Consider the following 20,708-nt stretch of genomic DNA (forward strand, 5'->3'; position numbering starts at 1 on the left):
CAATTTGGACACATTTTTGGGACCATTGTCATTTATACAGCAATCAGTGCTATACAAATGCAGTGATTCCTGTGTAAATGACACCGGCAGTGAACGGGTTAACCAGTGGGTGGCAGTGTAGGGGGTTAAGTGTTTCTAGGGGTGTGTTACTAACTGTGGGGGGGGGTTGGGCTTTCATTTAGTGAACACTGATCTCTGCTCCAATCACATGGAGCAGAGATCAGCGTCACTAGTTGCTAGGCAGAATGGAGAAATGCTGTTTACACGGCATTTCCTCCATTCAGCCGTCCCGTGAGACGATCGCGGGGATGCCCGCGGCGATCGAGTCCGCGGGTCCCGCGACCGGACTCACAGGGGTCCCGACCAGCGCGGGAGCGCGCCGGCGGAGGCGCGCTCCCGATGGCAGGGCGGCATTGAATATTGGACGTACATGTACGCCAATATGCCTGCCAGTGCCATTCTGTCGACGTACATTGGCGTGCGCTGGTCGGGAAGTGGTTAATTGGCTTCTGTCTAAAATTGGCCCCTAGTATATGAATGGGGACCTTGGATTGTGGGCTCCTTGAGGGTAGGGACCAATGTGAGTGTACAATGTACAGGGATAGGGACAATTGTAGACACTCACTCAGGTTGAACTGGATGGACTGGTGTCTTTATTCAACCTTACTATGCAGTGTGTGTGTGTGTGTGTGTGTGTGTGTGTGTGTGTGTGTGTGTGTGTGTGTGTGTGTGTGTATATATAATATACACACAGTACATATATACATTCACTGGCCACTATTAGTTACACCTGTACAATTGCTTGGGTAACACAAATTGCGAATCAGCCAATCACACGGCAGCAACTCAATGCATTTAGGCATCTAGACGTGGTGAAGACGACTTGCTGAAGTTCAAACCGAGCATCAGAATGGGGGGAAGAAAGGGGGATTTCAGTGTCTTTGAACGTGGCGTGGGTTGTTGGTGCCAAACGGGCCAGTCTGAGGATTTCTGGGATTTTCACACACAGCCATCTTTTCGGGATTACAGAGAATGGAGGGGGAAGAGAGAAAATATCCAGAGAGCGGCAGTTGTGTGGAGGAAAATGCCTTGATGAGGTCAGAGGAGAATGGGGCGGACTGGTTCCAGGTGATAGAAAGGCAAAAAGTAACTCAAATAACCTCTCGTTACGTCCAAGGTGTGCAGAATACCATCTCTGAACACACAACACATCCAAGATGTGTTTTGCTACATGTTTTTTGGTAAAAAAAAAAAAAAAAAACCCTGTTGAGTGTATAATAATTGGTTTGTGTGATCACGGACATATATACGCAAATGATCATTGGGACATGCGATTTTACGGTTATATATGTGGGGGACATGTGTTTTGGGGATCATTACTATGTGGGGGACATGTGTGTGTTTACATGTGTGGTGACACTAGACGGGTGATCAGTGAGTAAAAAGCTGTAAGCTCATACTCATAGCTCTCCTCAGCGACAACTTCCGTGGGAGGAGAGGAGAGCCGGTCGCCTAGTAACCGGCTGTTTGTTTACATCACTCGACGGCCAGGATTGGACGCGGCCGTCATGTGATCAGGAAGGCCAATCACAGAGCCCCAACTGCCAATCTAAGATGCGCCGTGTCCGGGTGAGGGGAGCGCATAGGGATCGCGCCACTGCGCAGGACCGCACGCGCTATCCCGCTCCTTCTGAGGGACGTTCCTGAACGTCCACTCAGAAGGAGAGAGCGCCCGCCGGGCCGTACGTATGCAGTGGCCGGGTGGGAAGTGGTTAATCGCCACGGCCTACCTGAGTATTGTTGCTGACCATGTCCATCCCTTTATGACTACAGTGTCCCCATCTTCTGATGGCTCCTCCCAGCGGGATAATGCGCCATGTCACAAAGCTCCAATCATCTCACCACTGGACAATGAGGTCCCTGTCCTCCAATGGCCTCCACACTCACCACATCTCATCCAATAGAGGACCTTTGAGATGTGGTGGAACAGGAGATTGGTATCATGGATGATGTGCAGCCGACAAATCTGCAGCAACTATGTGAGGTTATGATGTCACTATGGAGCAAAATCTCTGAGGAACGTTTCCAATGCCTTGTTGCATCTATGCCACCAAGAATGAAGGAAAAAGGGGGTCCAAACCGCTACTAGCAAGGGGGACCTAATAAGGGGGGTCCAACCCGCTACCAGCAAGGGGGACCTAATAAAGGGGGGTCCAACCCGCTACCAGCAAGGGGGACCTAATAAGGGGGGTCCAACCCGCTACCAGCAAGGGGGACCTAATAAGGGGGGTCCAACCCGCTACTAGCAAGGGGGACCTAATAAGGGGGGTCCAACCCGCTACCAGCAAGGGGGACCTAATAAAGGGGGGTCCAACCCGCTACCAGCAAGGGGGACCTAATAAGGGGGGGTCCAACCCGCTACCAGCAAGGGGGACCTAATAAGGGGGGGGGTCCAACCCGCTACCAGCAAGGGGGACCTAATAAGGGGGGTCCAACCCGCTACCAGCAAGGGGAACCAACCCAATACTAGCAAAGGGGACCTTAAAAAAAAGTGGCCGGTGAGTGTATATATAGACACGTACGCACAGTATACAGTGTGTATCATACATACATTCTTATCATACATACATTAGGAGATGCCATATTGACTAGGCCTTGGTCTGTCCAGGCCTGATATATTCTAATAAGAAAAAGGACTGCAATGGAAAAAAAACCTTACAAATAAGCGGCAACACAAAGTGGGATACACACAAATACAAATAAAAAACAAATATGGCGACACGAGAGAGTCATGGCAGCACTTTCTGTATGTGATTTTTACCTGTTGCACATGTCTGTATAATGTGAATTGTTTAATAAAATCATTTATGGTAAAAAATAAAATAAAAAAAATAAATAAAAAAAATATAAAAAAAAAATAAAAAAAATAAATAAAAAATAAATATGGTTGTGCTCTATACCTTTAGCCTTATAAAATGTGATCAGTGATCAGTATATGAAAACTGAAATATAACTTAAAGTCCCACAAATAAATTGGTATAACTCTACAAGTGTTTCAGTGACGCCAAGTAGAGATTCCAATAACAGTCAGTCAGACTTCCCAATCGACCGATCTCTAACAAATAGTGAGGATATCGGCTTGTGATCAATTCCAAGAAATCAAAGGGCCCTGGCCTTTTCCTCAGTGGAGTTTCCAATATCGGTCCAGTTACCGCATCTGTGGGGGGTCCGGACTTCAACAGACCAAATCCTCACCTGGAAGCTTCTATGCAACTCAATGCATGGTGACGCAAACGTGGCTCGGAGAAAAAAAAAAATCAAAAAAAAAAAAAAAAATCAATAAAAATAGCCATAGGTAAAACCCGCTTGGTTTTTTATTTGAATGTTAAAATACAAAAAAACGCCAAAATAGGCATAAGGACAGCAAAAAAATAATATATGCGGCTGGCCGGCTACAATACACACGCCCGTACTTACAAACAACGGGACGTAGCGCGCGGTGACGTCAGTATGTCGCTCCTACCGACGCGTTTAGTCACAGGTTTGACGTCTTCATGAGGCACCTTGTGGGACTTTAAGTTATATTTACGTTTTCATATACCGATATAGTCTACATAACAAAAAGGATAGCAAATGACTCTTTGACCGCCAAGGGGATCTTGCAAAAAATTAACATAGCAATCTAATTAAACATTTCAAATGGTACATTGTTTACATACTTAAGGATGATAAAGAATGTGATTTGACCATACAAGAAGTGTTTATTGATGGTAATTAGACTTGAGGGGGTATTCATAGGAAATGGTGACTAGTTTACGCAGTAAACGTTAGAGACCTTAAATGCTATTATTGTGTTTCCCTGAAAATAAGACCTAGCCCAATTTTCAACAAGGGCTGCAATATAAGCCCTAGTAATGTCCATGCAAAAATAAATAATCTGTTTTGTGGAAACGTTATACAATGTCCACTGTGTCTCCTTTTGTAACATTATTGTCAAAAATACCTTAAATTACAGCGCCGCTGGGCACTCACGTGACCCACAGGAGATCGTCTCATCTCCTCCCAGGTGACGTCAGCAGCCCCTCCCTCTGCAATGCTTGGAGCGGGGATCTCGGCCCTTCCCTCGGCAGTGCTCAGAGCGGGGCTGACATCAGCAGGCATCTCGGCCCTTCCCTCGGCAGTGCTCAGAGCGGGGCTGACGTCAGCGGGGATCTCGGCCCTTCCCTCGGCAGTGCTCAGAGCGGGGCTGACATCAGCGGGGATCTCGGCCCTTCCCTTGGCGGTGCTCAGAGCGGGGCTGACATCAGCGGAGATCTCGGCCCTTCCCTCGGCAGTGCTCAGAGTGGGGCTGACGTCAGTGGGGATCTCGGCCCTTCCCTCGGCAGTGCTCAGAGCGGGGCTGACATCAGCGGAGATCTCGGCCCTTCCCTCGGCAGTGCTCGGAGCGGGGCTGACGTCAGCGGAGATCTCGGCCCTTCCCTCGGCAGTGCTCAGAGCGGGGCTGACGTCAGCGGAGATCTCGGCCCTTCCCTCGGCAGTGCTCGGAGCGGGGCTGACGTCAGCAGGCATCTCGGCCCTTCCCTCGGCAGTGCTCGGAGCGGGGCTGACGTCAGCAGGCATCTCGGCCCTTCCCTCGGCAGTGCTCGGAGCGGGGCTGACATCAGCAGGCATCTCGGCCCTTCCCTCGGCAGTGCTCAGAGCAGGGCTGACATCAGTGGGGATCTCAGCCCTTCCCTCAGCAGTGCTCATAGCGGAGCTGACAGCGGGGATCTCGGCCCTTCCCTCGGCAGTGCTCAGAGCGGGGCTGACATCAGCGGGGGATCTCGGCCCTTCCCTCGGCAGTGCTCAGAGCGGGGCTGACATCAGTGGGGATCTCAGCCCTTCCCTCAGCAGTGCTCATAGCGGAGCTGACAGCGGGGATCTCGGCCCTTCCCTCGGCAGTGCTCAGAGCGGGGCTGACATCAGCGGGGGATCTCGGCCCTTCCCTCGGCAGTGCTCAGAGCGGGGCTGACATCAGCGGGGATCTCGGCCCTTCCCTCGGCGGTGCTCGGAGCGGGGCTGACGTCAGCGGGGATCTCGGCCCTTCCCTTGGCGGTGCTCAGAGCGGGGCTGACATCAGCGGGGATCTCTGCCCTTCCCTCGGCAGTGCTCAGAGCGGGGCTGACATCAGCGGGGGATCTCGGCCCTTCCCTCGGCAGTGCTCAGAGCGGGGCTGACATCAGCGGGGATCTCGGCCCTTCCCTCGGCGGTGCTCGGAGCGGGGCTGACGTCAGCGGGGATCTCGGCCCTTCCCTTGGCGGTGCTCAGAGCGGGGCTGACATCAGCGGGGATCTCGGCCCTTCCCTCGGCAGTGCTCAGAGCGGGGCTGACATCAGCGGGGATCTCGGCCCTTCCCTCGGTAGTGCTCAGAGCGGGGCTGACATCAGCGGGGGATCTCGGCCCTTCCCTCGGCAGTGCTCAGAGCGGGGCTGACATCAGCGGGGGATCTCGGCCCTTCCCTCGGCAGTGCTCAGAGCGGGGCTGACATCAGCGGGGATCTCGGCCCTTCCCTCAGCAGTGCTCGGAGCGGGGCTGACGTCAGCGGGGATCTCGGCCCTTCCCTTGGCGGTGCTCAGAGCGGGGCTGACATCAGCGGGGATCTCGGCCCTTCCCTCGGCAGTGCTCAGAGCGGGGCTGACATCAGCGGGGATCTCGGCCCTTCCCTCGGCAGTGCTCAGAGCGGGGCTGACATCAGCGGGGATCTCGGCCCTTCCCTCGGCAGTGCTCAGAGCGGGGCTGACATCAGCGGGGATCTCGGCCCTTCCCTCGGCGGTGCTCGGAGCGGGGCTGACATCAGCGGGGATCTCGGCCCTTCCCTCGGCAGTGCTCAGAGCGGGGCTGACATCAGCGGGGATCTCGGCCCTTCCCTTGGCGGTGCTCGGAGCGGGGCTGACGTCAGCAGGCATCTCGGCCCTTCCCTCGGCGGTGCTCGGAGCGGGGATAAAGAGCTCGGGTGGATCACGTGAGTGGCCAGCAGTGCTGTAAATAAGGTATTTTTGACAATAAGGCTACAAAAGGCAGACTCCCTGGATATTATATAATATTTTCACAAAACGAATGACATATTTTTGGGATTAAAAATGTCATAATGACGACTCCTGAGCTGACAGGGGGAGAGAGGGAGAGAAAAACAGGGGAAATAGATAAGACATCCCCCAAAAATAAGCCCTAGTGTGTTTTTTTGTAGCAGACCCAGTCTTATTTTCGGGATAACACGTATTGCCAGTAATTACAAGTCGGGTCTTTTCATTTTGATTAACAACCATATCAATAGTGCTTGGTCAACCAATCAGAAACCCCTCCAGCGTTAGACACTGAGAAGAACAGCTAAAAACTTCACCTGAGATACGATTGGTTCATTCATCAATATGGAAGCACAGGTATAGAATAGAACACATATTATTTGCATGCATGGAAGCTACCTGGATGCATATTATAGATTGGAGGTATTACGCTTCATGGCGTTGAGTCTCCATGCTTGTTATGACATGAATGGGATTCTGAAGGCTGCCGTTTATTGATTTACAAAGACTCTTCTGGATTTTTCAATCGGTTACAAGTACCTTGTGGACTCAATAAAACCCTCTCTCTGGATGAACCGAGTTGCTGCCGGAATAATTCACGTTTTGGATAGAGGAGTTCTGCATTCCATTCCAGATAGCAAATAATAATTATCATTCCCCCCCCCCCCCCCCCCACTCTATGACAACAGTAATTAGGTATTCTTTGTAAAGCCTTGCCTCATTTACTAAGCTCTGGGGCAACGGCACTTGTCTAATTTTCCTTTAGTAAATCAACCCCATTCCCCTCTTAGAAGCCCTCAATGTTAAAGTTGAGTTTTTATTATGGGTTGCGTCTCTGCTGGGGAGATCCACCATCTCAGGTTTGTTCTAGGAACCATTGGCACCGGGGGAGTAAAATTGAGGGGAAATTAAAAAAAAAAAAAAAGTTTGGAGGTGTCGTTGGAATAGGAAGAGGGGCAAAAAGTTTCAAATGGGGACACAGCTATATAAAAAAAGATTGCTTCCCGTCTACTAGAAGACACAAGAAGCTAAGACATTTTTTTTTTCCAAAGGGACGCGGTCCACAACTTTTAATCCCTTCCCTCCCATCTCGAAGCCCTTGTACACACGGGTCGGACATTCCGACAACCAAATTTGTCCGAAACTGTTGCATACACACGGTCGGACAAAGTTGTCGGAAAATTCGATCGTACGTAACGTGATGACGTTATTTCGTTAGGACGGGACTACGTTCCGGAAAAACACACACACACAGTCGGATTATCCGACAACACGGTCCTTATCAGACATTGTCCATCGGGATGTCCGACCGTGTGTACAAGGGCTTAAACATATCTTCCAAAAAAAACTCCAGAAGCCCTTCTGCTACAATTTTTTTTGTTCATACTTGGCTGCAGGCATGTACTGGCCATTGGGACTACAGGGAGTTTCCCGGTGGGCCGATGGCTCAGTGGGACACTCTGATGCAAGGGGGCTGCCGATGGGACACTCTGATGCAAGGGGGCTGCCGATGGGACACTCTGATGTTAGGGGGCTGCCGATGGGACACTCTGATGTAAGGGGGGTGCTGATGGGACATTCTGATGTAAGGGGGCTGCTGATGGGACACTCTGATGTAAGGGGGCTGCTGATGGGACACTCTGATGTAAGGGGGCTGCTGATGGGACACTCTGATGTAAGGGGGCTGCTGATGGGACACTCTGATGTAAGGGGGCTGCTGATGGGACACTCTGATGTAAGGGGCGGCCGATGGGACACTCTGATGTAAGGGGCGGCCGATGGGACACTCTGATGTAAGGGGCGGCCGATGGGACACTCTGATGTAAGGGGCGGCCGATGGGACACTCTGATGTAAGGGGCGGCCGATGGGACACTCTGATGTAAGGGGGTCCCGATGGGACACTCTGATGTAAGGGGCGGCCGATGGGACACTCTGATGTAAGGGGGTCCCGATGGGACACTCTGATGTAAGGGGGTGCCGATGGGACACTCTGATGTAAGGGGGTGCCGATGGGACACTCTGATGTAAGGGGGTGCCGATGGGACACTCTGATGTAAGGGGGTGCCGATGGGACACTCTGATGTAAGGGGGTGCCGATGGGACACTCTGATGCAAGGGGGTGCCGATGGGACACTCTGATGCAAGGGGGTGCCGATGGGACACTCTGATGCAAGGGGGCTGCTGATGGGACACTCTGATGTAAGGGGGCTGCTCAGGGGACACTCAAAATGTAAGTGGGCCGGTCTGGATGAAGTCCAGGGCCAAATTTCTTTCCCAGTCCAGCCCTGCTTGGCTGAGGCCTTCAAGTGCATCGTTCTATTCAATACTGACTTAAATCTCGGATTCCTCAATCATCCTTTTCTTCTCGCTGCCATTGGTCACACCAAACTTAACCAGACACATTCGCTTCTCATTATTCTCATAGTCTTTACCGGAAAGAGGAGTAACTCCAACGCTTTTCACCTTTGGATTATGGTCAGAGGCCGCAGTGTCATCCTTAGTCCTACTGGAGGAGCTCTTCTCCTTGGAGGACTTACTGATGCGCACAATTTGACTTATCGTGTTTCGGAAGCCCGCGGTGCTAAAGTAATAAACCAATGGGTCAAGCGCGCAGTTGGTGCTGGCTAGTAGGACAGTGATCGAGATAATTTTCTTTAAAGTCGTTTTCGAGTCCCACCAGTCAGGTACAAGTTCGGCCCGGAGAAGGCCATATCCAACCAGAGTTGAGTTGTAAGGAACAAAACAAAACAGGAAGATACTGAGGTTGAGGGTGAGGAGTCGGATAGTTTTGCGATGCCGCTTCGCGCCGCCTTCCGCTGCCCGGCACAGCTCGAAGAACACATGGCTGGAACCGTACACTACGGCGGTAAGGGGCAAAAGAAAACCAATCACCTCCGCCACTAACAGCAACGGAAATAAAAAGCCCCCCCAACTACTTAAACCCTCAAAACAGCGCTGAACCCTTTCATATCCATTCCAGCAATCCTTTGAGTCGTGTACCATGGCAGCTGGCACCGAACCGCCGATGATCACCAGCCAGACGCACAAGCAAGTCCGACGGGCGACCTTGGGCCTACGCAGGTGGCGGAACCGCAAAGGGTGCACGATGGCCAAGTAGCGGTCCACGTTTATGCAAAAGAGGAAGAGGCAGCTGCCGTACATGTTGATATGGAAAATGGATCCAGAGAGGCGACAGAGGAAGGAACCAAAGGGCCAGTGGTTGTTGGCATAGTAGTATATTCTCAGGGGCAGCGAGAGGGTGAAGATGAGGTCGCTGAGTGCCAGGTTACAAAGGAAGGTTCCCACCACCGAGAGAGGTCGTAGCCAACGCAGGAACACAACGAGGGACACGCCATTCAATATGACCCCAAGGGGCATCAACACGCTGTATCCAACAAGGAGTAGGGTGCGGGAAGATGGAGGGGTGTGTTGGTCGCAGTCCTCCAAAAAAGCAGATATATTGGATATATTTGAAGGCTGTGCAGAAACCTGAAATACATAAAATTTATAGTTCGTCAAATTGGAAGAAAAAACATCCATTAAGTTCAACTAAAGCTGGCCATACACCTATAGATTATCTGCAGATTTTCTATGGTTAGATGGAAAAAGTGTGAGATTCCTCCATCCACACAGTTTAGTGAATATGGAGAAATCTGTTGAACTTTTTCCGTCTAACCATAGAAAATCTGCAGATAATCTATAGGTGTATGGCCAGCTTAAAAGACAAAAAAAAAATAATTGTATCCTTAGAACCCTCAAAAGTATAACTAAATACAAAAAAATTATTTTATTATTGGAAAGAGTGAGGAGGAAGTAGAGAGGGATTACAGTTTTCATTGCGGTCTTTGCCAGCGTTCGGGAGATGCACCCTCTCTATTTGTCCCGTTTACCGTTATCTTCAAAAGCAAAAATAAAATAAAGTCCCAAATTTTGCGTTGACACCTGAACTGAAATCTTCCAAATGGGCAGGGCCGTTTTTTAAGGCAGGGCAAAAGGGGCAGCTGCCCTGGGCCCTGTCATTGTTGTGGGGCCCAAAATCAGCTGCCTCATACTTGCCAACTATCCTGGTTTAAATTCCCTCATCCCTTGAGGTGTTAGTCCCGTGCTGTGTCCCGATATCTCAGTGTGAAGTGCTGATACTAATACCGCCCAGCTCTGCCTTATTGTTGTGTACAGATGACTCACCTGCAGACCCTGTGTTTACATGTAAATAACCGGCATTCATATGTAAATAGTGGCGGCATTCATAAGTAAATAGCTGTGGCTGGAGGCATTGATCTGTAAATAAAGGCGGCATATGTATATCATGCACCCCTGCATTGAGGAGATGATGTGCTGTAACCTCTTGCAACCAATCGGTGAGCAGTAATATTGTACAGTAATCTCTAGCAACCAATTAACAGGCAGAAATCATGTGCTGTAACCTCTAGCAACTAATCGATGAGCCAAAATGTGTGCTGTAACCTCTAGCAACCAGTCAGTAACCAGTAATTATATGCTGTAACCGCTGGCAACCAATCGCAACTGCTGCCTGTTCCGATATAGTAAACTAACTCTAGCTGTTATTTATTGTATGTCTCAGAGCAGGTGGAGAGTGAAATTGAATGGGGGGGGGGGGGGGGGGGGGCCCAAGAAAATTTTTGCCCAGGGTCCAATCAATATTAATAAAATAAATTAATAAAAAAATATTAAATGCCAATGGGGACACCGATTCTGGTGACCCGGGGTCCCAGAGGCGCTCTCTAATTAGGCCGCCGCCTAAGGCCTCGCACTCACGGGGGCCTCATGGCTGCCTAGTTTGCCTGTGATCAGTAGGGGGGTCTCGGCATGGCAGCGTGAAGACCCTTAGTCTCAGAGGTCATTCCCAGCGGCTCTCCTGCAGCTTGCCATGCGTTGCTGGTACCTTGGATGCCCAGCAAACTGAAGCTGATCTGCCCACACAGGTTGCAGCATGGATCGCTTCCCGAAGCCGCCAACAACCGCCAACGTTTTCCGATATGGCGCCAGACTGCCATGCGGCTGTCAACACAGAAGGAGGGGTGACCGCTCCTGGGGGATTACTACATAATGCCGCCCTACTTTCCTGTCCCCAAACTTTCCCCCTGCCTTCTGAGATCTCTGTCCACTGACATGGAGGAGGACATACTCAGCCCGGGGCAGGTTTCCCCCCCAGTCTCAGCCCCCTTTACACATGGATGAGCAGGGACCGAACACGCTGCTATGGGGCACAGTGAGTAACCCCACCACTTAACCACAATGACCGGAGCTTCCATTTAGTTCAGACTCTGCACATAAGTTATGCAGACTGGGACATGGGGGCACAGGGGGGGGCTGCACACAGGGACAGGAATCTCTCTCTCTCTGACCTCCCCTCTCTCCAAGGCAATGGGGGTCATTTCTAGAGCGGTTGTCACCTTGCTGGGTCCCAGATATCGTGTTGGCTGCCTATGTCTGGTGGGTGAGGAGGGTGCCCCGGAAGGGGTACTGATCACCTGTGTGCTAGATCCATACATCTTTCTGCAGCCATTTTTCTTGCCTGAATTCCCCCCCCCCCCCCCCATTATGGGCGTGAGTGGGGCCTCAAGTTTAAGTTTTGCCAAAGGCCTTAAAAAAAGTCTAGAGCCGCCTCTGCAGGGTCCACCCTCTGATTCCCTCACCTTGGAGGGATTTCCTCTTACTTCCTTTTTTTGTGCAGAGGCCTAACTAGAACCTTCAGAGCCCTGGTGCAAGAATTTATGAAGGCCCCTCTGGCCCCGGTGGCGGAACACCAGGGGCCAAGTTGCAATTACGACCTTTACAACCTTAGTAGTTGCGCCAATGGTGAAAATATTTTTTTTCATTTTTGTTACTTTTTTTTTTATTATTGTTTTTTATCATTTTTTTTTTTTTTTTAAAGGGGGGGGGGGGCTTTTGTAAAACATTTTAGGGTGTCTACACAGATTTCTATAGTTTCACTTTTGAGACAGAAAACAGAGACACAGCCCCTCAATCTCCATCGCTGTAGCCTCAGCTGCACAGAATAAATGGACAGGAAGAGCTCTGTACAGAGGCTTCCCATTCATTCACAAACTGAAGCATAGGAAACACAGTTTCCTATGCTTTCAGTTATGAATGGACAGAGTCAATGATCGGTACAGATCACCGACTCTGTTCATTCAGACAAGGAGAGGCCAGTATATGACATATTTAGCGGTTGCTCTCCATCCTGACATATCCCTTGAAGAAGCCGGGTGGTAGAGGGGAGGGGGGGGGGGTAAGCCGTCAGAGCTGTGGGGGAAGGGAATGAGGGGGGCCAGGGGAGTGCATAAGAGGGGATCGGTTCCTTTATATGCTGCCCCTGCCACCCCTCCTATCCAGGTGTACACAGGAGCCACAAGGGCCCCCTGGAGCATGGTGTCGTGTTGCAATTGCGACCCCCCGTAGTGACGCCCCTGTGTTTTGGCTATGGGACAGGAAGTGCAGCTGTAAAAAAAATAATAATAAAAAAAAATAATAATTTTTTTTATAATATATATATATATATATATATATATATATATATATATATATATATATAATTATTATTATTATTATTATTATTATTATTATTATTATTATTATTATTATTATTATTAATAATAATAATAATAATAATAATATATAAAAAAAAATAAAAAATTATAAATTAAAACAAAAAAAAAAAAAGGGATGGGGTTATTACCCTCCATTATGCTATCCAAATAAAAAAAAAATGTTTTGCATTTAGTTTTACTTTAACTCGCAGTTTACCCCCCCAAAAAAAATAAAATAAAAACAAAAAAAAATAAAAAAATAAAAACACAATTTGTCCAAATTCCTCCTTTTGAGAACAGAAAATTCCCGTAAGACACTTCCTAGGCCACCCGTCCTCTGTGTTATCACTTCTATTAATAGCTGGTTATATTTTGTATATTTAGGAACGCACCGCGCCTTGTTGTGAAAACCGACAAAGCCGTGTGTACTCATTCCTGCGGACGTCTATCCTACAATTTTCACAGCCCATTACTGTAAAGAAGCCTTTCCGTATGGAGGAGGTTAACCACTTCCCATCCACGCCAATTCTGGTACTTCGCTCCTACATGTAAAAAACTTTTTTTTTCTAGAAAAATTACTCAGAACCCCCAAACATTATTTTTTTTTTTTATTTATTTTTTTTTTTAGGCAGAAACCCTGCGGGGAAAAAAAAGGCAGTCGTTGCAACTTTTTACGTTGCACGATATTTGCGCTGCGATTTTTTTTTTTTTTTTTTTTTTTTTTAAGTACACCCCTCAGACACATTTGTGTAAATCTTCTCTTCTCTCTTTTCATGTGACAACACTGAAGAAATGACGCTTGTCTACAATGTAAAGTAGTGAGTGTACAGCTTGTACAAGAGTCGGTTCACGCTGAGGCAGCACGACTTGCCGCGACCGGCACACGACTTCAGCGGCGGCTGAGATGGACTTCTGTATAGAAGTCAATGCAAGTCGCCTGAAGTCGCCCCAAAAGTTGTACAGCAACCTTTTTCTAAGTCGGAGCGACTTGAGTCGCTCCTGTTAGAATGGTTCCCACAGTACAGAACGGGACGCGACTTGTCAGGAGGGTAAGTCGCCTGGCGAGTCGCCCCTGTGTGAACCGGCTCTTAGCCCTTGTACACACGGGTCGGAGATTTCTGACAACCAAATCCGTTGGATTTTGTCCGAAACTGTTGCATACACACGGTCGGACTAAGTTGTCGGAAAATCCGATTGTACATAACGCGATGACGTTATTTCATTACGACGGGACTACGTTCAGGCTAGTAGCCAATAGCTTTGGTCTAGGAATTTGATCTGAGCATGCGTGGCACTTTGTCCGATCAGAGTAGGTTACACATGATCGGAGTATGTCCGATCGGAGCATTTTGTGGGAAAATTTTACCGACAAGTTGGAAAACTTGGTCCGTCGGATACTCCGATGGAAACAGTCCGATGGAGACCACACACAGTCGGAATATCCGACAACACGGTCCGATCGGACACATTCCGTCGGAATCTCCGACCGTGTGTACAAGGGCTTACAGTGTAGATTTGCTGTCTTCTCGTTAGCCCTGAAGAAGGGGGGAAACCCCCCGAAACCTGTTGGCTAGATATACACCTTTACATTTTCAGAATCATTTTATAAATCCTCCAATCAAAAAAGTTGCAAATTGTCTGGACACCGAGTGCTCCTTCCTTCCTTTCCATCCACATTTTGAAGGGCCGGTTGTTCTGGCAGATAGTGTCCGGCCATCATATAGTGTCCGGCCATCATTTAGTGCCTGGCCATCATATAGTGCCCGGCCATCATATAGTGCCCGGCCATCATATAGTGCCTGCCACGTACTGCGCATGTGCAGTACGGAGCAGACGAAGCTTCGGAAAATCCCTGAAGCTGAACGGCGCCTGCGCCGTGAGTGGAGGTGGTAGCCCCACCATCCAAGCGGACATAGGGTTGTGGAATATTAGAGGGCCCCTCGCGGGCGAGCTTCCCTCGCCAGGCTCGGCCTCGCTGCGCTCGGCTCTTTTATATTCCTACTCTATGTCCACTTGGATGGTGGGGATAGAACCTGGACTCACGGTGCAGGTGCCGTTCATCTTCGGCAATTTTTCGGAATCTGTGTTGCTGTGTACTGCGCATGCGCAGCACACAGTGGACACTATCGGATGGGGGGCCTTATATGATAAGACACCGGCATTGTGAATGTTGCCTTTTTATTTTCAAATAGTATTTATTGGTTTTAGCAGATGAAAATACAAAAAGATACATTTTGAAAAAACCCTGAAACTTAGCAACTTATCTTGGCCAACGCGGCCTACGAGAGATAAAGAAAATCTCATGCGAACGCAAGTATCACAATAACTACCCTGTTTCCCCTAAAATAAGACCTAGTGTGATTGTCGGTGATAGCTGCAATAAAAGCCCTACCCCCCAAATAAGCCCTAGTTAAAGTCCTTGTAGGTCTTCTTTTCAGGGTAGGGCTTATTTTTGAGGAAACAGAGTAGGGCTTATTTGGGTGGTAGGGCTTATATTGCAGCCAACACCGACAATCACGCTAGGTCTTATTTTAGGGGAAACAGGGTAGTGTGCTCTGGGCGATTAAGTAACTACTTCCAACTGACTGAACACAACCCAAATCTGGATTCGGCATTAAAGAGGAAGCAAACCCATCAGGGTTTACTTCCTCTTTGATTCCCTGCAAAGGTAAAGCATAATGGACTACTATGCATCGCATCGCATCGCATAGTAGTCCATTATGTGTCACTTACTTGACACAGGAGCCAGCGAAGTCACCTGTAGTTCCGAGCGTCCATCTTCTCGGTGGGTCTCGCCGCTCCGCCGCTGTGATTCGCCGGAGCCGCGATGACGTCACTCCCGCGCATGCGCACGGGAGCCGACACATTCGCAGCATAACGCCGCGATCTGTGGCTTACCCAGTGCGCCTGCGCGCCGTAGACAGCGGTGGTTGTCTTCAGGTAAATATCTCCTAAACCATATAGGTTTGGGAGATATTTCTTGGACCTACAGGTAAGCCTTAATCTAGGCCTTAATCTAGGCTTACCTGTAGGTCAAAGTGAGTTATAAGGGTTTACAACCACTTTAAGAAAATCGTAAACTTAGAATTGTAACTGTTTAGGAATAAACAGTAACGGGCAGGAAAGAAAGGAAAGAGTAGGCGAGAGTCCCACCAACCACCCCCAAACGGGAACACGCCATGGATGGGGGGGGGACCCCAGCCACCCCACAGACCTCCCCCCCCCCCCCCACTAATATTTATTAACCTTTAAACTGGACACATTTTTAAAGGCAAAATATTGATCGCAAGAGATCAAAAATGATTATTATAAAGCATTCACTCTATGGCAAGAAAAAAGGCCTCACAAAATTCTCCTCTCTATGTGACATGGATACAGGGCAACCTCTACGTTTCCCAATCATTGCTACAACCTTCTCCCCCCCCCCCCCCCCCAAGCTCATGCTTTTCACCATCGGCAATGCATCAGCTTCCTGAAGGACGCATGCACAGAGGCTCATCGACGTTTCACTCCTAACTTCACAGACCAGCTACTCCTAGAAGGATCAGGGCCGTCTTTAATATTGATTGGACCCTGGACAACATTTTTCTTGGGCCCCCCCCCCCCCATTCAATTTCAGCTTCAGTTTGCTGGGCATCCAAGGTACCAGCAACGTATGGCAAGCTGCAGGAGAGCCGCTGGGTATGACCTCTGAGACTAAGGGTCTTCACGCTGCCATGCCGAGACCCCCTACTGATCACCGGCAAACTAGGCAGCCATGAGGCCCCTGTGAGTGCGAGGCCTTAGGCGGCTGCCTAATTGGAGAGCGCCTCTGGGACCCTGGGTCACCAGAATTGGTGTCCCCATTGGCAGTGCCGTCTTTAATATTGATTGGACCCTGGGCAAAAATTTTCTTGGGCCCCCCCCATTCAATTTCACGCTCCACCTGCTCCGAGACATACAATAAATAAACAGCTAGAGTTAGTTTACTATATTGGATCAGGCAGCAGTTGCGATTGGTTGCCAGCAGTTACAGCATATAATTACTGCTTACTGACTGGTTGCTAGAGGTTACAGCACACATTTCGGCTCATCAATTAGTTGCTAGAGGTTACAGCACATGATTTCTGCTTGTTAAATGGTTGCTAGAGATTACTGTACAATATTACTGCTCACTGATTGGTTGCTAGAGGTTTACAGCACATCTCCTCAATGCAGGGGTGCATGATATACATATGCCGCCTTTATTTACATATTAATGCCGCCAGCCACAGCTATTTACTTATGAATGCCACCACTATTTACATATGAATGCCGGTTATTTACATGTAAACACAGGGTCTGCAGGCGAGTCGTCTGTACACAACAATAAGGCAGAGCTGGGCAGTATTAGTAGCAGCACTTCACACTGAGATATCGGGACACAGCACAGGACTAACTCTCCAAGGGACAAGGGAATTTCAACTAGGATAGTTGGCAAGTATGAGGCAGCTGATTTTGACAGGGCAGGGCCCAGGGCAGCTGCCCCTTTTGCCCTGCCTTAAGAAGGATCATACAAAATCTCGGATATCTACAAACCTATCCTTCGCAAGGCTACACCCCCTCTGGCATCCTTGTCTGTAGCCAACTGAGGAAAAGATTTCCCGGAGGTAGACCCGATAGACAAAATAATTCAGGGCTTCAACAAAAGTACAGCACTTAACCCCAAATGAGATATGGAGAGAAACTCAACTGAAAAAATCATACATCGAGCATATATTCCCTTCCTTTCTACCACCAAAGAACAGAACAAGGCCGAATGCCCTCTATGCCATCAGCCGAGACCACCGTTTTTGGACATGCTCATACATCTCCACCTTCCGGAATCCGGTCTTGTCCTACATTTTTTAAGTAACCCTGATGAAGCTACCAAAGGACCCCCTGCTTCTCATCTTCGGGTTACTGGGACCCCCAACTTTTGCTATGGTCCCCAAACACTATCCCAACTACCTCGGGAACCTCAATTAAGCACCCCCCCCTTACACAAAGGCTAGTCTTGGATTTGCCTCCTAGTCGCACGCAGAATCATTGGAATTTATCTGTCACCCCTAAAACCACCTAAATTCAACGAGAGCTCCTACTCTTGCTATTCAAAGACCTCAAGCATGGAAGATCTAAAGGCCGCTTCTACGCCAAATGGCAAACCTTTATGCTCACAGCTCTTTCGCCAGAAGACCTAACCAATTTCGGCAAATACTCCTTCACCTATGATGGGCCTCCCCCAAAAAGCCCAGGGGAGACAGTCTTTCCTGACGGAAAACCCACCACTGGCAAACTTTATTTAAAACCGGGACCGACCACATCCCAAGAATATATACTCTCCAGACCTCCACCCAACACCTCCAACTTCTCTACCAACACCGTGGAAAATCGATCATCACTCTCTCTAACGCTACGAAACCTATGGCGCGCCCCCCCCTTTACCTATGGAACAAGAACTTCCTTCTTCCACTTCCCATCCCTTCCTCTCCCTGTTCCTCTCTGTGTTACATCTCGTAATCCTAGACTTGTTACTTTTCGTACAAAGAGATCCATCCAGATACTAAATTGATCTCCTTAGTCACGAACATGATGCTTTCATGATGTACCTCTCTCGATTCTCTACCCTGACTTATCAGTATAAGACCCCTAGGTTACAAGGTTTCTTTTCTTTAGCCAAAATAATACTCTAAAAATGTTCCTACAAAAAAAACTGTTCTCATTTTCCTGTATGATCGCTATAAATCTCAATAAAAAAAAAGAAATAAATAAAAATAAAAAATGGATTATTGCATCTCGACTCTTACCGCTTTATACTTTGACTTGACAAACCATCTGAAAAACCTGTAGCCAGCGGGGGGCGCTCCTGAGCTCCGTGACAGTGGCCGCGGGACCAGCGGACACGATCGCCGCTGGTGTCCCGCGATCGGGTCACAGAGCTGAAGAACGAGGAGAGATCTGTGTAAACAAACCTCTCCCCCCGTGCTTCCTACTGTGGCTGTCACCGATCGTCTGTTGCCTGTTATATAGGGAAAGACGATCAGTGATGTCACATGCCAGGCCACGCCCCCCCCCTACAATAACAAAAAAAAAAAAAAAAACACAATGTCACACATAACCCCCTTCTTGCCCCCTAGTGGTTGACTCCTTCACCAGTGTCATTTACACAGGAATCACTGCCTTTGGATAGCACTGATTGCTGTATAAATGACAATGGTCCCAAAAACGTGTCAAAAATGTCCGATGTGTCCGCCATAATGCCGCAGTCACAGAAAAATAATAATAAAAACACTGATCGCCGCCATTACTAGTAAAAAAAATAAAAAAATAAATAAATAAAAAAAAATAATATTAACCACTTGCCGCCCGCCCTATTACAAATTGACGGCGGCAAAGTGGTTTCATAATCCTGATCGGCCATCATATGACGTCCTCAGGATTATGAGCCCCGGGGGCGCGCATCGCGGCGTTCGTTGTTGCGGGGTGTCAGTCTGACACCTGGCAACTACGATCTCGGTAAAGAGTCTCTTTACCACGTGATCAGCCGTGTCCAATCACGGCTGATCACAGTGTAAATAGGAAGAGCCGGTGATCGGCTTTTCCTCACTCGCGTCTGTCAGACATGAGTAGAGGAGAGCCGATCGGCTGCTCCTCTGACAGGGGGGTCTGTGCTGATCGATTATCAGCACAGCCCCCCCGAGGATGCCCACACTGGACCACCAGGGATGCCACCAGACCACCAGGGATGCCCAGAATAAGGTATGCCACCCTAGACCACCAGGGATTCCAGTCAGTGCCACAATGGCTGCCAATCAGTGCCCATAATGGATGCCAATCAGTGCCCACAATGGGCATCACTGATTGGCATGCATTATTGTTTGGCACTGATTGGCATCCATTAGTACAGTATATTATAATACAATGCCGCCTATCAGTTCCCATCCGTGCCGCCTATCAGTGCCCATCCATGCCACCTATCAGTGCCCATCCATGCCCACCTGTGCCGCCTACCCATGCCCACCTGTGCCGCCCATCCATGCCAGCTATCAGTGCCAATTTGTGCCACCTATCAGTGCCCATCCGTGTCACCCATCAGTGCCGCCTATCAGTGCCCATCAATGCCACCTCATCAGTGCCACTTCATTGGTGCCACCTCATCGGTGCCCATCAGTGTCGCCTTATCATTGCCCATCAGTGTATCTCCATCAGTGCCCATCAGTGAAGGAGAAAACGTACTTATTTACAAAGTTTTGAAACTGAAACAAAAAAAACTTTTTTTTTTCAAAATTTTCGGTATTTTTTTTTATTTGTTTAGCAAAAAATAAAAACCGCAGAGGTGATCAAATACCACCAAAAGAAAGCTCTATTTGTGGGGAAAAAATGATAAAAATTTCATTTGGGTACAGTGTAGCATGACCGCGCAATTGTCATTCAAAGTGCGACAGCGCTGAAAGCTGAAAATTGGTCTGGGCAGGAAGGTGTTTAAGTGCCTGGTATTGAAATGGTTAATAAAAATGCTATAAAACTATCCCCTATTTTGTAGACGCTATAACTTTTGCGCAAACCAATCATTTGCTTATTGTGATTTTTTTTTTTTTACCAAAAATATGTAGAAGAATACGTATCGGCCTAAACTGAGGGAAAATTTTTTTTTTTTTTTTTATATAGTTTTGGGGGATATTTATTATAACAAAAAGGAAAAAATAATGCATTTTTTCATAATTGTCGCTCTATTTTTGTTTATAGCGCAAAAAATAAAAAAAAACGCAGAGGTGATCAAATACCACCAAAAGAAAGCTCTATTTGTGGGAAAAAAAGGACGTCAATTTTGTTTGGGAGCCACGTCGCACGACCGCGCAATTATCCGTTAAAGCGACACAGTGCCGAATCGCAAAAAGTGGTCTGGTCTTAAGCCAGCAAAATGGTCCGGGGCTGAAGTGGTTAATTGCATCCTCTAACGTTACTAAAAGGTCAACCATAAGAGGCATCAGGACACGTCTTCGGGGCAGGAAGGTCGGTTCATTAATCTATTTAAGAGGGAAACAAACAACTCCGGATCCAAGAAGTTTCCTCCTCCGGGTGTTGAACACTCAACAT

General features: G+C 48.5%; 1 protein-coding gene across 1 annotated transcript in view; it reads right to left on the reverse strand.

Moving 5' to 3' along the window:
* Nucleotides 1-6,733: 6,733 nt before the first annotated feature.
* LPAR5 (lysophosphatidic acid receptor 5) overlaps nucleotides 6,734-20,708 on the reverse strand; it is a 61,762-nt gene continuing 47,787 nt past the window's right edge. The window contains exon 2 of the mRNA XM_077467127.1: nucleotides 6,734-9,552. Within this exon, the coding sequence (XP_077323253.1) occupies nucleotides 8,395-9,552 (1,158 nt within the window). The 3' untranslated portion in view covers nucleotides 6,734-8,394. The remainder of the gene's footprint in view (nucleotides 9,553-20,708) is intronic.

Source organism: Lithobates pipiens, unplaced genomic scaffold (genome assembly GCF_037356315.1).
Source record: "Lithobates pipiens isolate NorthernLeopardFrog02 unplaced genomic scaffold, aLitPip1_a1.2 Scaffold_47, whole genome shotgun sequence".
NCBI lineage: Eukaryota > Metazoa > Chordata > Amphibia > Anura > Ranidae > Lithobates > Lithobates pipiens.